This window comes from Podarcis tiliguerta (assembly GCF_965153285.1).
Source record: "Podarcis tiliguerta genome assembly, chromosome: 16".
In the NCBI taxonomy this organism is placed as follows: domain Eukaryota; kingdom Metazoa; phylum Chordata; class Lepidosauria; order Squamata; family Lacertidae; genus Podarcis; species Podarcis tiliguerta.
Window position 1 is genome coordinate 24,586,827 of NC_139549.1, and position 14,291 is coordinate 24,601,117.

The window sequence follows — 14,291 nt, forward strand, 5'->3', positions numbered from 1 at the left end:
GAGTTTGGGAAGCTCCTGACTCTCTGTCAAAAGAGAGAGCAACATCTGGATAGGATTGCAAAGACACCCCCCTCCCTCCCTGTCACCCTATCCATCTGGGGTGATGAGCATAGCAATGGGCATTGGGGAGGAGAACCCCCAATACTCCCCTCTGGTGTGCCCATGTGCCTACACACAATTCTGAAGCCCGCAGCTGTGCATCCCTGTGAGCACATCCTTATGATGCTGATGAAAAGCATTCGTACTGCTACTTTTTTGCAAGTGAGAGAGAAAGAGAAGGGTTTGCAATCTCTGGTGGTTTTTTTCTCATGGGAAGCAGGAGCCTCTGAGCACCCATTGCGCTCCCCTGGCAAAGCATCCGGTCTGGAATATTCCCACATGAAGGCCAGGGAAAACGAAACAGCAGCTTCTCTTATTCCGACGCTGAATCGTCTTCTTTCTTTTGGGAAGGGGGAGGGGGCAACGAGGCAGTTCAGCGCCCAGATGCACACTGTGTTGCCCAATGTAGAAACCTCCCCAAGCAGACCCCCCCCCTTCACTAATGGACAAGCGTCAGGATCCAGGAAGGCTTCCTTGCTAAAATGAGTATGAACTGTGTCCAAGAGTGCGCACCTATCTCAAAGCAGCTGGAAAGGGAGGTTTGTCCCATAAACTGCCATAGGAACATTGGGGGGGGGGCTGCCTTATCCCTCAGATCTCTAAGTAGTGCTGGGAGAGAGACTCCTTGTTGGATAGCTGCTGCCAGTCAGTTTGACTTGTTCGAAGGCAGTTTCCTAGGTTCTTATTTAAATCAGCCTTTAATCCTATGGTGACTGTGGGATCTTGCTTCGTTTTAGGGGAAGCTGTAGCTCAGGGTCAGAACACCTGCCTTGCATAGAAATGGTTCAGGGGCTCAGTCCTGGGCATCGCCAGGTAGGGCTCCTCACCTGAAACCCAAAGCCAGTCACGGCTTACAAAAAACTAGATAGACCAATCTGCCTGACTCACTGTAAGGCAGCTTCCTGCAACGGTAAGAGAGGCAAGATGGATAGGGGCATTCTTCCCTATAAAGGACCTGTCACCTGGGAGAAGAGGCTCTGATGGACGGCTGCCGTCCATCCCAGCAAACACTTTCGCTGGGGCTGATGTGCTGGCGGTCCCTGGCGAAGCAGGCAAGCAAAAACTCATCGCAAAATCCCAGACTGGCTCCGTCTCCCGCTCAAACCCCGACGGGAGGGGCTGGCTCTGTCCCGGAGGGCGCGCAACGAAAGGGCGGTGTCTCCTCAAGCCACCCCCCTCCTCCTTCTCCTACGCCCACCCACCCCACCGCTCTTTAATAGCTTCCCCTAGCCAGAAGACAGCTGTCGGAGGAGAAAGCCGCTGGTGCCAGCCGTCGGAAGACGAGACCCTTCGCGCCTGCTGTCCGGTCGGTGGGCTGCCTGCGCCATGGAGCGCCACCAGCAGCCTCTCGACTACCCGCTGGCGGGGGACCTGTACGAGTATGAGGAGGAGCCGTCGGGGGCCTGGAACGACAGCTTCCTAGAGCTGCAGTGCGCCTGGGAAGAGGCCGAGACGGACTGGGAGGTCTCCTTCTCGCTGCTGCCCGTCCTCTACATGCTGGTCTTCGTTCTGGGCCTGACGGGGAACGGCCTGGTGATCTTCACCGTGTGGCGCGGTCCGCCAGCGAAGCGGCGCTCGGCGGACACGTACATCGGCAACCTGGCGCTCGCCGACCTCGCTTTCGTGGTGACGCTGCCCCTCTGGGCCGCCTACACGGCGCTGCGCTTCCACTGGCCCTTCGGCTCGGCGCTGTGCAAGCTGAGCAGCTACCTGGTGCTGCTCAACATGTTCGCGTCCGCCTTCTGCCTGGGCTGCCTCAGCTTCGAGCGCTACCTGGCCATCGTGCACGCCCTGCCGCGCTCCGTCGGGCGGCCCGCCTCGGCGCGCCCGCGCACCTCCACGCTGCTCTCGCTGGTCGCCGTCTGGCTGCTGGCTGGGCTCTTGGCGCTGCCCGCGCTCTTGCTGCGCAACACGCGTACGCGCCTTCCACCCCACCAGACCGACGGCAACGCCTCTGCTGCTGATGCCGCTGCTGCAGCTACGGCTGCCGAGGCCGCCGTCGAGTGCGACATGGATTTCAGCAGCGTGGCATCCAGCCCGCGGGAAAAAGAATACTGGATGGCGGCGCTGAGCCTTTCCACGACGGCGCTGGGCTTCGTGCTGCCGCTGCTGCTCATGACGCTCTGCTACTGCTGCATCGGCGCCACCGTCAGCCGCCACTTCCAGCAGCACGTGCGCAAGGAGGAGGGCCGCCAGCGCCGCCGCCTGCTGCGCATCATCGTCACCCTGGTGGCCGTCTTCGCCGCCTGTTGGTTCCCTTTCCACCTGCTCAAGAACCTCTACGTGCTCTACTGGGTGGGGGTGCTGCAACTGCCCTGCTCCTGGCTCGAACTCATCCCTCGCCTGCACCCCTACGCCACCTGCCTGGCTTACATCAACAGCTGCCTCAACCCTTTCCTCTACGCCTTCTTCGACAGCCGCTTCCGCGCCCAGTGTCTCCTCCTGCTCGGCCTGCGCCGGGCCCTGCGCGCCCAGGCCGGCTCCGTCTCCTCCACCCTCAGCGGGCAGACCCAGAAGTCTGAGCTGCCCTCCTTGGGCACCAAGGTGTGAAGAAAGAGGCGAGGAGGAGGAGAGCGAGGCAGCCGCTCAGACGGCTACTCCGAGCTCTCCAGTCCCGTCTGATGGCAGCGGCAAGGGCGGCTTTCAGCTCCACGAGCTGGCAGGCAGCAAAGCGAGAAGCGCGCTTTTGGAAGAGGCGCCTACGCGCAACCTGGGACTTCCGACGGCGAGGCGCCCCTCTTCAGCGATAGCACTTGGGCATCGCGTCTTTCTCGCCCGACGGGCTGGGGCGATTCAGGACATTGCCATGTCACCCCTTCCCCGTCTCTTTCTCTTTCTCCCCCCGCTTCTTCTATGCCGGACACTGGCGCTTTGGTGCTATCCGAGTAGGTCTGACAGTTCTTCATCACCGCAAAGACCCGAGAATCCCCCCGGACTGGGCAGGTCCCTCTGGCGGGTGACTCCCCTTCTGCCCTTTGTAATCAATAAATACTTTTTGTTGTTGTTTCCTCAGGAAAAAAACCCAACCTGGTTCTTTTTTTCTCCTTCTTGCCTAAAAACTTGCGCGTAGTGACCGAGAGTGACTGAGCTGCGCTTGACAAGGAATGAGTGAGCGAGAGTTTGTCGGACCGAAAGAGATACTCTGGGCTGATGTTCAGAGAAAGGTGCTGGTGGAAGGTCATTAAAACATACACACAGCAGCAGCCCGAACCCATTTCAGGCTAAGTGAAAAGGAAATATTGCAATCCAAATAGCTTTGCGCCTTAGGGGATTTTTCAAACGAATTTTCAAGCGTACGTAGTTTAAATCCATCGCCTGCTATGTGTCCCTTTGATTAAAGAAAGCCTTCAAAATACTATTAATATTATTTGTTAAATTTGTATATCGCCCTTGCGTACCAAAGATCACAGGGCAGTTCAAAACATCAAAATGTAAAATACAAAATGAAACAAAGACAAAACAATTTAAAAACAAACAAAGAAATGAGCTAGTCTCTTGGTCCTTGCTGGGCGTTGTGTGTGTGTGTGTGTGTGTGTGTGTGTGTGTGTGTGCCCAATGAAACCCCTCCCTCCCTAGCGATCCTGCTTTGGTCAAATTCATAGCCCTCTGCATCTGATTAAAAAAAATTTTAAAACAAGGAAACTGGGAAGGTACGGGCTAGGGGCAGTGAAAAACCCTCGACGCATGTGAGCTCAGCTGATGTTGCTGACTGGGCTGAGGGTCCGGGGAGCCAACTTTGTGAGTTTTATCCTTTTGGAACATCTCTACCCCATGTTTCCACCTAGGAGCTCATGATAATGTACATGGTTCCCCCCTCCCCTTTTCCTTCTCACAACAATCCTGTAAGGTAGGGTAGTCTCAGAGAGATAGTGATTTTTATGGCTTTGTCAGATGCAATCACTATTATGTTGCACATGCTCTCTTTGTGGTAGTAATCACTTTAATGCCTTTGAACATGTGCAAAGTGCATTTATGGAAAGGGCTGTAGCTCAGGGATAGAGCATTTGCTTTGCATGCACAAGGTTGCAGCAGATCCCCAGTGGCACCTCCCTGGGTAAGGCTAGGATAAACTCCCTGCCTGGAATCGTGAAGAACAGCTGCTAGTCAATGAGACAATACTAATCTGACTCAGCACATGCCCGTGTTCCTATTTATTTCAGTCTTTTATTCTGAACAATGAGGACTAGAATCTTACATTATTTTTACAGGAAGGAGACCATAGCACAACGCTTGCTTTGCATATAGAATGTCCCCAGTTCAATCCACAGCATCTCCAGGTGTGGCCAGGTATGTCCCCAGCCTTAAATCCTGGAGACCTGCTGCCAGTCAGTGCAGACAATAGTGGACTAGGTGGACCCGATGGTCTGACTTGGTAGAAGGCAGCTTTATATGTTTACAGTCAGCCAGCTGAACCAGCTTTCTTCGACACTGCAGGGTGTTTACATGAGATCGAGTCCTCCCCGCTTCACAGACAATAAGCACTGGTTGCAACAGCCTCTTCCCCTGGTGAAATCTCTCCCACATCCTCAAAAGGTAAATCAGAAGCCAAGAAAGGGTAGGAGGGGAAGGGAACAAAGCAACTGGGACAATAGGTGGTGATTAATGGACAAACACCAGCCCATCTGTTGGGAGGTTGCCATCTGCATCTGCTCTATAAGACACTGGCCAGGTCTCAACACGAGAGCAGTGGTGGGCTGAAGACTGAACGATCAGGAGGGATCTACTTATCAATCTGATTGGCAGTGGTTTGGAAAAGGTGTCCAGCTGTTCGTTGCTGTTGTTTACAAATTTGGGAAATGGCAGCAGTGGAGAGGTTAAAAATCCCACCAGAATCATGAATTCTCTGGCTGTCAACTCACCCACCACATGGCTTGTTTAAATCAATCAATCAGTCAATCAATTCGCTGCCATGTTGCCCTTCAGTTCTTACTTTCACCTCTTAAAAAAAACAACAAGCAAGTTTCTAGACCTCATGGTGACTGGGCAGTATTTGACACCATCGTAGCTTCTGCAGGCTCTGCTTATCTATCTCACCAGCGTGCCAGTGTTGGTGTAGTGGTTAAGAGTGGTGGACTCGTAATCTGATGAACTGGGTTCGCATCTCCGCTCCTCCACCTGCAGCTGCTGGGTGACCTTGGGCCAGTCACACTTATCTGAAGTCTCTCAGCCCCACTCACCTCACAGAGTGTTTGTTGTGGGGGAGGAAGGGAAAGGAGAATGTTAGCCTCTTTGAGACTCCTTCGGGTAGTGATAAAGCAGGATATCAAATCCAAACTCTTCTTCTCTTCTTCACCTGGTGATGAGGTTTATTAAATCCAGGGCTCCTTATCAAACCACTCCCAAACCTCGCCATATTAAAAGCTGCAAGCAAGCCCCTAGAACAGGTTTGGGCTACTGCCTCCTTGGTTCTGTAAATTCATCCCCAGTGCCCCCTCCCTACCCTATCAGAATAAAGGAATAACCTCCCCCCCCCAATAAATTTCAAAGAAGCAACAATTTCATTCAAAATCCAATTAAAACCTGGATAGCTCAGTTGGTTGTGGTGCTGATGATGCCAGTTTTGCAGGTTATTAATTCAACATAATTGATGAACTGGATCCAGTGGTACCAGCTCCCAAAGCCTGATAGTCATTTACACTTCCAGCGGTCCCCTGCTACCTTGGGCGCACACACACAATAATCCCCCTGCCCCAAAGGGGATGGCACTGCCCATTTTGGAAAGGCTGCTCTATGCTGGCTGCTTGGCCTTTCTTTCTCCTGCCTCAGTGCTAGTTCCAAGGTCCTCATGGGCTGCTGTCACTCTTTATGCCAGTCATCCTGCAAGCTAGTGCCCTCCATATGTTTTGGACTACAACTCCCATCCATCCCAGCTGGCATGTTTATTGATTAGAGATTATGGGAATGGCAGTCGTCCAAAATGTGACACAACCTTGATGGCAGAGAAAGAGCACAAAATATGGTCTGAAGCTCAACATCAAAAAAATGAAGATCATGGCCACTGGGCCCATCACCTCCTGGCAAATAGAAGGGGAAGAAATGGAGGCAGTGAGAGATTTTACTTTCCTGGGCTCCATGATCACTGCAGATGGTGACAGCAGCCACGAAATTGAAAGATGCCTGCTTCTTGGGAGAAAAGCAATAACAAACCTAGACAGCATCTTAAAAAGCAGAGACATCACCTTGCCAACAAAGGTCTGTATAGTAAAAGCTATGGTTTTCCCAGTAGTGATGTATGGAAGTGAGAGCTGGACCACAAAGAAGGCTGATCGCCAAAGAATTGAATGATGGTGCTGGAGGAGACTCTTGAGAGTCCCATGGACTGCAAGAAGATCAAACCTATCCATTCTGAAGGAAATCAGCCCTGAGTGCTCCCTGGAAGGACAGATCCTGAAGCTGAGGCTCCAATACTTTGGCCACCTCTTGAGTCGGACACGACTAAACGACTAAACAACAACTACAACTGGTGTCCAGTGCCTGGGAAAGGCTGTCACGCAATGGCAGAGAACATGTATTGTGCCCAGAAGGGCCCAAAGTACTTGATTCAATCAACCACATTTTAAAGGAGTTTGCAGACTCTGCCACTGGTCAAAGGACACCAGCGATAAGTTAGTCTGCCCAGTGGTCAGCGATGATGTGAGCTGAAGCCCAGGACCATTTGAAGAGCCACGGGTTAGTCACCTGATTTAAAGAAAAGCAAGCACGCAATGTGGTGTAGTGGTTAGTGTGTCAGACTAGGGGACCACTGGTATGAAATTTACGGCATGTAATGCCTTAAGAGAAAATATTATGAAAATGATATATAGATGGTACATGACTCCAGTCAAGCTACCATTTGCCCGATAATAAATGTTGGAAATGGAAAGAAATTGAAGGCACATTCTTCCACCTTTGGTGGATGTGCCCAAGGATTAAGACCTTCTGGGAAATGATCTATAATGAAATGAAAAAGGTGTTTAAATACACCTTCCCGAAGAAACCAGAGGCCTTTCTCCTGGGCATGGTCGACCAACAGGTGAAAAAGAAAGATAGAACCTTTTTTATGTATGCCACAACAGCAGCAAGAGTACTCATCGCACAGCATTGGAAGACACAAGAGCTACCCACTCTGGAAGAATGGCAGATGAAAGTGATGGACCATATGGAATTGGCTGAAATGACTGGCAGAATCAGAGACCAGGGAGAAGAGACGGTGGAAGAAGACCTAGAGGTCCTAGAACAATGCAGCAGGAACCACCCAATCATGCTGCTGCATTGTTCTAGGACCAATCAGACTGCTGCAATTTGGATCCTATTGTTCTAGGACCAATCAGACTGCTGCAGTTTGGATCCTTTTCAACTCAGTACTTAACACTAACCTACCTCACAGGGTTGTTGTGAGGATGAAAGGCGGAGGAGGAGAGCCATCTTCAGCTCCTGGGAGGAAAAAAATGGCATATAAATGTGTTACATTTAATAAAAATATTTGGTGGGGAATATTTTTCAGACCAAGAGGCACATTCCTTTCCAGGAAACATGTGCCGTTGGGGAGAGGGGTGGAGACAGAGGGAAAAGTGGGTGGAGCATCAAATGCAAATTTTAACTTTGTTGGTAAAATGATCTTTTTCCCACCCTGGTAAGGAAGAGGCATGATCAGACTTCAAGGACCCATTCCAGTCAGGCAAAAACACTAAAGGAGGGTGTGAGGCAGGGCAAGTGAAGGGTGTGGACTGGGCAGAGTCCCAAGGGGCACCTAGAGAGGCCTGGCCCCCCTCCCCCGCAGATTCAGCCCCTGGGCAAAAGGCTCCCCACCTTTGATTCTAGTGTGGATGGGGGTGTGTGGAACCTGGTGCTCTCTGGCTATTGTTGGACAACAACTCCCATCAGCCCTAAGCATTGGCCATGCTGGCTGCTGGGAATTCAATAGCATCTCTAGGACCACAAATGCCTCATCCCCAAGCTAAAGAATGTCACAGTTTTGGGTGTTCAGGTTTTTTGCCTTTCAAGGTTTGCAGCTCAGATCATAAACAAATTTGGTTGTGCGAGAGGTGGAGAAAGGCTAAGGGAAGGCAAGACTGCCTCCACCCTTTTGAAAGCCTGTAAATTGAATGCAATCTGTTTTGTTAACAGCTCACCAATTGCTCTCTGCTGTCTCTGAGAAGGTGTGAAGGGAGCTTCTTCCCCAGGGATTTGGGGGTAAGTCACTTTCTTGTGTGAAAAGAAAGAGATTGAAAAGAAAGAGATTGATTTCCCATGTCTTAGCCAATCTAGAGCTAAGAAAACTCTGGGAAGTAGAGGTAGGAGCGTCCTCCACCCAGACTAAGGAACGTACCATCCAAGATAGAACCAGGTAGGGATGGGGGAGGGAGAAATTTGATTCAATTCACATTTAAAGCTGAATCTACCTAATCCACACTTTCCAGAACAATATGAGAACCAAAATGCAACTGTCCTTCAAAACCTGCCCTGCTCCAAATTTTCCAGTGCAGTTCTACAGTGTGGTAATGTGTGCAAAAATGCATTTGATAGCATAAAGTGTGCACATAGCGGTGAAACTAGCTCACAAAGGTGAAGTATATTTGGAAAAGTTGCTTTGCGTAAACACGTGCATTAAGAGAAATTCACACTAAAATGCAGACAAGTTTTCATTGAATCTCAAACTGATGCAGGAATACGGAGAACTGAATGTAATATAAAGAGATTGGGCAGATGAGAGAAAGTGTCATTGATAAGAGTTGCCCAGCTCTTAGACCTGGAGTACTCTGCTGGGGTTTTCAGCTGCAGGATTTAATTTGACTCAGGATCTATGATTAGTGCAAGGGCTTGGCTCCATAAAGGGCAGGTTGGATAAAAATCAATTACTATTTAAAAAATAAATAAATCACATTTTTTAAATTTAAATTGGATTTTTAAAATAAAATGCTTTTATAAGAAAAATCTTTCTAAAGATAGTTTTCTATTTAAGTTAGATTATAGTCCAAAGGCTATTCATCAGGAAATAAGGATTTGTTTTAAGTTTTTTATGTGTGGTAAAACCTAGTCTAAGTTTTTTTTTTTTTAATTGTTTAACCACATGTGTTAACAAACATGGATACATATGCTATAATGTTACTGTTTTAGTAAAATAAATTGTTTAAATTATTAAGGAAGTGGTTTTCTCCTTCCAATAAAGTACACAGAAAAGTTGTCCAAAAATAAACAGTTAACTTATTAAACCTCACAATAATTTCACAATCATCTATGTATTTCTAATAGTATAATCAAATCAGTAATTTCTGATATAACTGTAAAAACTGCTCTAAAAAATTATTATTCCAAAATGAAACCTTCAACTGGTTATACCAGATGCTGATTATACCAGCAAGAATGTCTTTCTGTAAAAAACTATCAGCTCCACTCCTGTGGAAAGATGGGCAGGGGATGAAGACAAGCTTTTCCTTCCTCCTGTGCCTTATCTGTTTGCCCTCCCTGCCCTCTGTTTTCTTTACTCATTGAGGAGGCATAGGGGAGGATAATTCAAGTCATTGATCTTAGATTCTCACTCCCAAGCACCCCTCCAGTGCCTATTAACACCTTTGCTACCTAAGATCAGAGCATCCCTCCCACACCCACCATGGCCCATTTGTCAGGTCCCCTCCCACTTCCCCCCAAAGCAGCCTTCGTGTCTCAGCTCTAACTGGTCACAATTTGTCTTTATTTGTATTGTTTTTGCATAGGCAGTACTGCATGTATTTTAACAGGGACACAGGTGGCGCTGTGGTCTAAACCACTGAGCCTCTTGAGCTTGCCGATCAGAAGGTCAGTGGTTCAAATCCCTGCGAAGGGGGTAAGCTCCTGTTGCGCTATCCCAACTCCTGCCAACTTAGCAGTTTGAAAGCAGCTGAAGAAGGCTGATTAGCTGCTTTCCCTGTGCAAAGGTCAGAGGGGGCAGGGTTTCTGTTGAGTCAGGTGATTAGCTGTGGGAGGAGCTTATCAGAGCTTGCAGGGCAGCAGCTGAAGGCTGATTAGCTGCTCTCCCTATGCAAAGGTCAGAGGGGGCAGGGTTTCTGTTGAGTCAGGTGATTAGCTGTGGGAGCAGCTTATCAGAGCTTGCAGGGCAGCAGCTGAAGAAGGCTGATTAGCTGCTCTCCCTGTGCAAAGGTCAGAGGGGGCAGGGTTTCTGTTGAGTCAGGTGATTAGCTGTGGGACGAGCTTATCAGAGCTTGCAGGGCAGCAGCTGAAGAAGGCTGATTAGCTGCTCTCCCTGTGCAAAGGTCAGAGGGGGCAGGGTTTCTGTTGAGTCAGGTGATTAGCTGTGGGAGCAGCTTATCAGAGCTTGCAGGGCAGCAGCTGAAGAAGGCTGATTAGCTGCTCTCCCTGTGCAAAGGTCAGAGGGGGCAGGGTTTCTGTTGAGTCAGGTGATTAGCTGCGGGAGCAGCTTATCAGAGCTTGCAGGGCAGCAGCTGAAGAAAGCTGATTAGCTGCTCTCCCTGTGCAAAGGTCTCTGCCCAATACTTTGCAGAGAAGCTGCCAGTCAGAGAAGACAGCACTGGGTTAGATGGACCAGTCAGCTCCAGATGCTCTTGATCAAGGAACAAAGTGCGCATTTGCAAGCTTGCAGGAAGAAGGGGAAGTTTGGTGTCAACACTTTCACTCCTGCCAAAGAGAGCAAATGGGTTCTAAATGAGAGGGGAATTGCAGCCGGGTAACAAGGGACGCGGGTGGTGCTGTGGGTAAAACCTCAGCGCCTGGGAGTTGCTGATCGCATGGTCGGCAGTTCAAATCCCTGCGGCGGGGTGCGCTCCCGTCGTTCGGTCCCAGCGCCTGCCAACCTAGCAGTTCGAAAGCACCTCCGGGTGCAAGTAGATAAATAGGGACTGCTTACCAGTGGGAAGGTAAACGGCGTTCCGTGTGCTGCGCTGGCTCGCCAGATGCAGCCTGTCACGCTGGCCATGTGACCCGGAAGTGTCTGCGGACAGCGCTGGCTCCCGGCCTATAGAGTGAGATGAGTGCACAACCCTAGAGTTTGGCAAGACTGGCCCGTACGGGCAGGGGTACCTTTACCTTTACCAAGGGGTGCAGGTTGCTAAGGCCTGGTTAGAAGCAGGCTGAGAAGGGGAGTGTTGAAACTGGTGGGACAGCCAGCTCCCTCTAAACCCACAAAGCTTTGGAGACTCGTTGGGGTGTAAGAGATTATGGTAGACACAAGGCTGGTGGGGGGTGCAACATGTCCTCTGCCCATTGGAAAACCTGTTTGGGTTGCGCTCTTTCAGACTGTGGGCGGGTCATGTTCTGTTCACTGAAAGCTGACATGTCAGGGAAGACACCTTTCTCTCCGGCATGCAACGTTTCTAAGTGAATGGATTTTGTGTGTTGGAGGGGTCAATTCAGCAGTGGAGGCCGGTCCATTCTGGTGAATGGGATGCTGCCCCACCAGTCGTTCCCACCTGCCTGTCTGCTTGCATGCAACCAAATCGTGGGCGGTGCTGGCATCGTATCCCATTCTGCCCTGTACCTGTCGCACACAGCACCTTTTCCTTTCTGCTGCATTCATCTTCCTCCAAAAACGCCACCGTTCGTCTCACCGTACCAACATCACGCTGAGAATTAACACATTATGGAACTAACTATACTGCACAACTAATGATGTTGCAAAGCCACATTAAGATCGCTTGGTTATCGCCGTACGTTCCACTGGCCACCACAGACCTTTTTTTTTTTTTTTTTGGTGAACATTTTAAAATTCATTCATATCTACGTGATAGAAAACAAGTGTTGTTTATTGAGACATTCAGGCATTCCTTTGTATGTCAAGAAAGCACTGAACAGGCCTCTGACGCTGTCTCCCTGGGAACCCTGCCCTATGAAACACCTGCATGCCTCTCTTGTCTCCTTTGAGCTGCATCTTCCCAAGGGAGCTGAGGTGGAACGCCAGAATTTAAAGGGGGTGCAACAAGGCGCCAGTGTCCAAAATGAAGTAGGAAATCTGGTTTGGGTAAGGGGGGGGGCGGCACAGCTCCCTCCCCTCCTGGCATGGGTGAAAACATCAGCAGCTGAGGCTTTCTTGCCGGTGGAGGAAAAGCCCAGGGTCCCAGACAGCTGCAGAGAGGGGAGGAGGGGTCGGTAGGAAAAAGGAAGAAATCTTTGCTTATCTCCGCAAGGAACCTCAATGACACGGCCGGCCCAGATGTCTGGCAGGAGGCAGATACCTCCAGCTTCACTGGAGGTTGCTGTGGTGATGGGGGCAGCTTGGAGCAGAAAGTGGGGTGGTTGGTGGGGAGAGTTACCTTCAGAAGAGGCTGCTGCTGAGCTTAGGTTCTGGGGGACTTTGCCATTTGCGGACAATAAATGGCTTTATTTGCCCGTCTTATCAATAGGAGGTTGGGGGGGGGCTATTTCATCAGTTCAAGGGCTGTTCGTAGCAGCTGCACCTCCTTGCCAGGACAGAGCAGCCTCTGTAAAATAGGGTACAGTGATGATGGTAGGAGAGAGTGAGTGTGCATGTGTGTCTTAGCAGCAAGGCCCAGCTGGGGAAGCCTACAAAAGGGAATCAATCAACTAGTGATTGTGCATTTGTCTTTCAGTTTGCAGCGACGGCAGTTAGGATGGTCTTTAGAGGCAGATGCAGCTACCTACAATCTCAGCTAATTGCATGGCTCCTCAGTTGCTCATACTCCCATCTGTGCAAATAATAAAACCGGAGCACGCGGCTGTAATTGAGTCCCATGTTTTCCTCCCCGCCCTTGGGCATTAAGTTCTGCTTGCAGGTTTCCTGTGGACGTCTGGGTGGCCACTGCGAGAACAGGATGCTGGACTAGAAGAGCCACTGGCCTGATCCAGCAGGGTCTTCTTCTTTCAGTGAAAGCAGTTTGCCATGCTTTATTGCACCTCTGATCTAAGTCCCCACTGGTTAAATCTTCCCAAGACGTAGCCAATATCACCCCTTTCTCATGACCAACTAAAGCAGGTGTGGGCAATGCTTGGCTGTCCAGAGGCTGCTGATTGGCCATGCTTTCTGGGGCGGATAGGAGGCCAAAGGTTCCCCACACCTGCACTAAAGCCTTGTTTTGCAAATCCTTATTCTCATCCTTATCTTCTGGTTTGCTCTGATCCGTGATCTTTAACATGCTGCGAATGTAACTGCTGTACTTTTGTCGTTCCTGGGAAAATAAAATCATAAATAATAAAAGCACCGTGCAAGTGAAAGGAAAACACTGTTCCTTACAGAAGGAAGGACTTACAGAGCAGGCATGAAGTAACATTTCTGCTGAATCTGTATGAGGGCATTTTAAGGGCTGAAGGATGGGATATGAATTTTGCAAAATATGTACAGTGGTGCCCCGCAAGACGAATGCCTCGCAAGACGGAAAACCCGCTAGACGAAAGGGTTTTCCGTTTTTCAATGTGCTTCGCAGGACGAATTTCTCTATGGGCTTGCTTTGCAAGACGAAAATGTATTGCGATTCTTGCGATTTTTTTTCACTCCCCACCCCCTTTTTCTAAGGCACTAAGCTGCTAATAGCCTTTTAGCAGCTAATCCGCTAATCCTTAAGCCTTTAATAGCCGCTAAACCGCTAATAGCGCTAATCCGCTAATAGGGTTGCTTCGCAAGATGAAAAAACCGCTAGACGAAGAGACTCGTGGAACAGATTCTTTTCGTCTTGCGAGGCACCACTGTATTTCTATTTCCTTCACCCCCGCCTTTGACTCCATCAATGCCTTTCCCCACCTGGTTGCTGCAATAGGGGTGCGAAGGGACATAAGGGCTCTGCGCCCCAGTCTGGACGGGACCAACTGGGAGACTCCCACTGCAGGCATTGCAGTAAGTCATATTGTAAAGGACACCTGTCTAAAGCCTGCCTTTCTTCTCCAGCGTGTGTCATTCTTTTTGTCCGTTATGTATTAGATAGGAAACAAGTCTCCAGTCTGTTCCTTTACCAGATCTTTGCAATATTTGAGGGCCCAGGTGGAAAACAGTACAAGACATTCCTCACTTGCTGAAGCCTCTGATGAGTGCCCAGGGTGGAATGGGCCAGCAAACCTCTCTGCATCGCTTTTGAGGTCCATGAAAGGAGGCGAGGCAGAAACACATAAAAACAAAATGACAGATCCTAATCATGCCAGTGACCCAGTGAATTAAAATATAAATATGTACCCAAATTCTGGCTAAGCGTCACCACCTCACGATGCTGAAGGCATAGCTAGGCCCTGACATACCATTAGAACTAGTTTGCACT

At 49.7% G+C, this 14,291-nt stretch overlaps 1 protein-coding gene across 1 annotated transcript; it reads left to right on the plus strand.

The window, feature by feature from the left end:
- Positions 1 to 1,302: 1,302 nt before the first annotated feature.
- LOC310665895 (apelin receptor-like) lies at positions 1,303 to 3,123 on the plus strand. Its single transcript, XM_083416304.1, has one exon. The coding sequence runs from the start codon at positions 1,426 to 1,428 to the stop codon at positions 2,647 to 2,649; it is 1,224 nt and encodes a 407-aa protein (XP_083272430.1). The 5' UTR covers positions 1,303 to 1,425; the 3' UTR covers positions 2,650 to 3,123.
- The last annotated feature ends 11,168 nt before the right edge of the window (positions 3,124 to 14,291 follow it).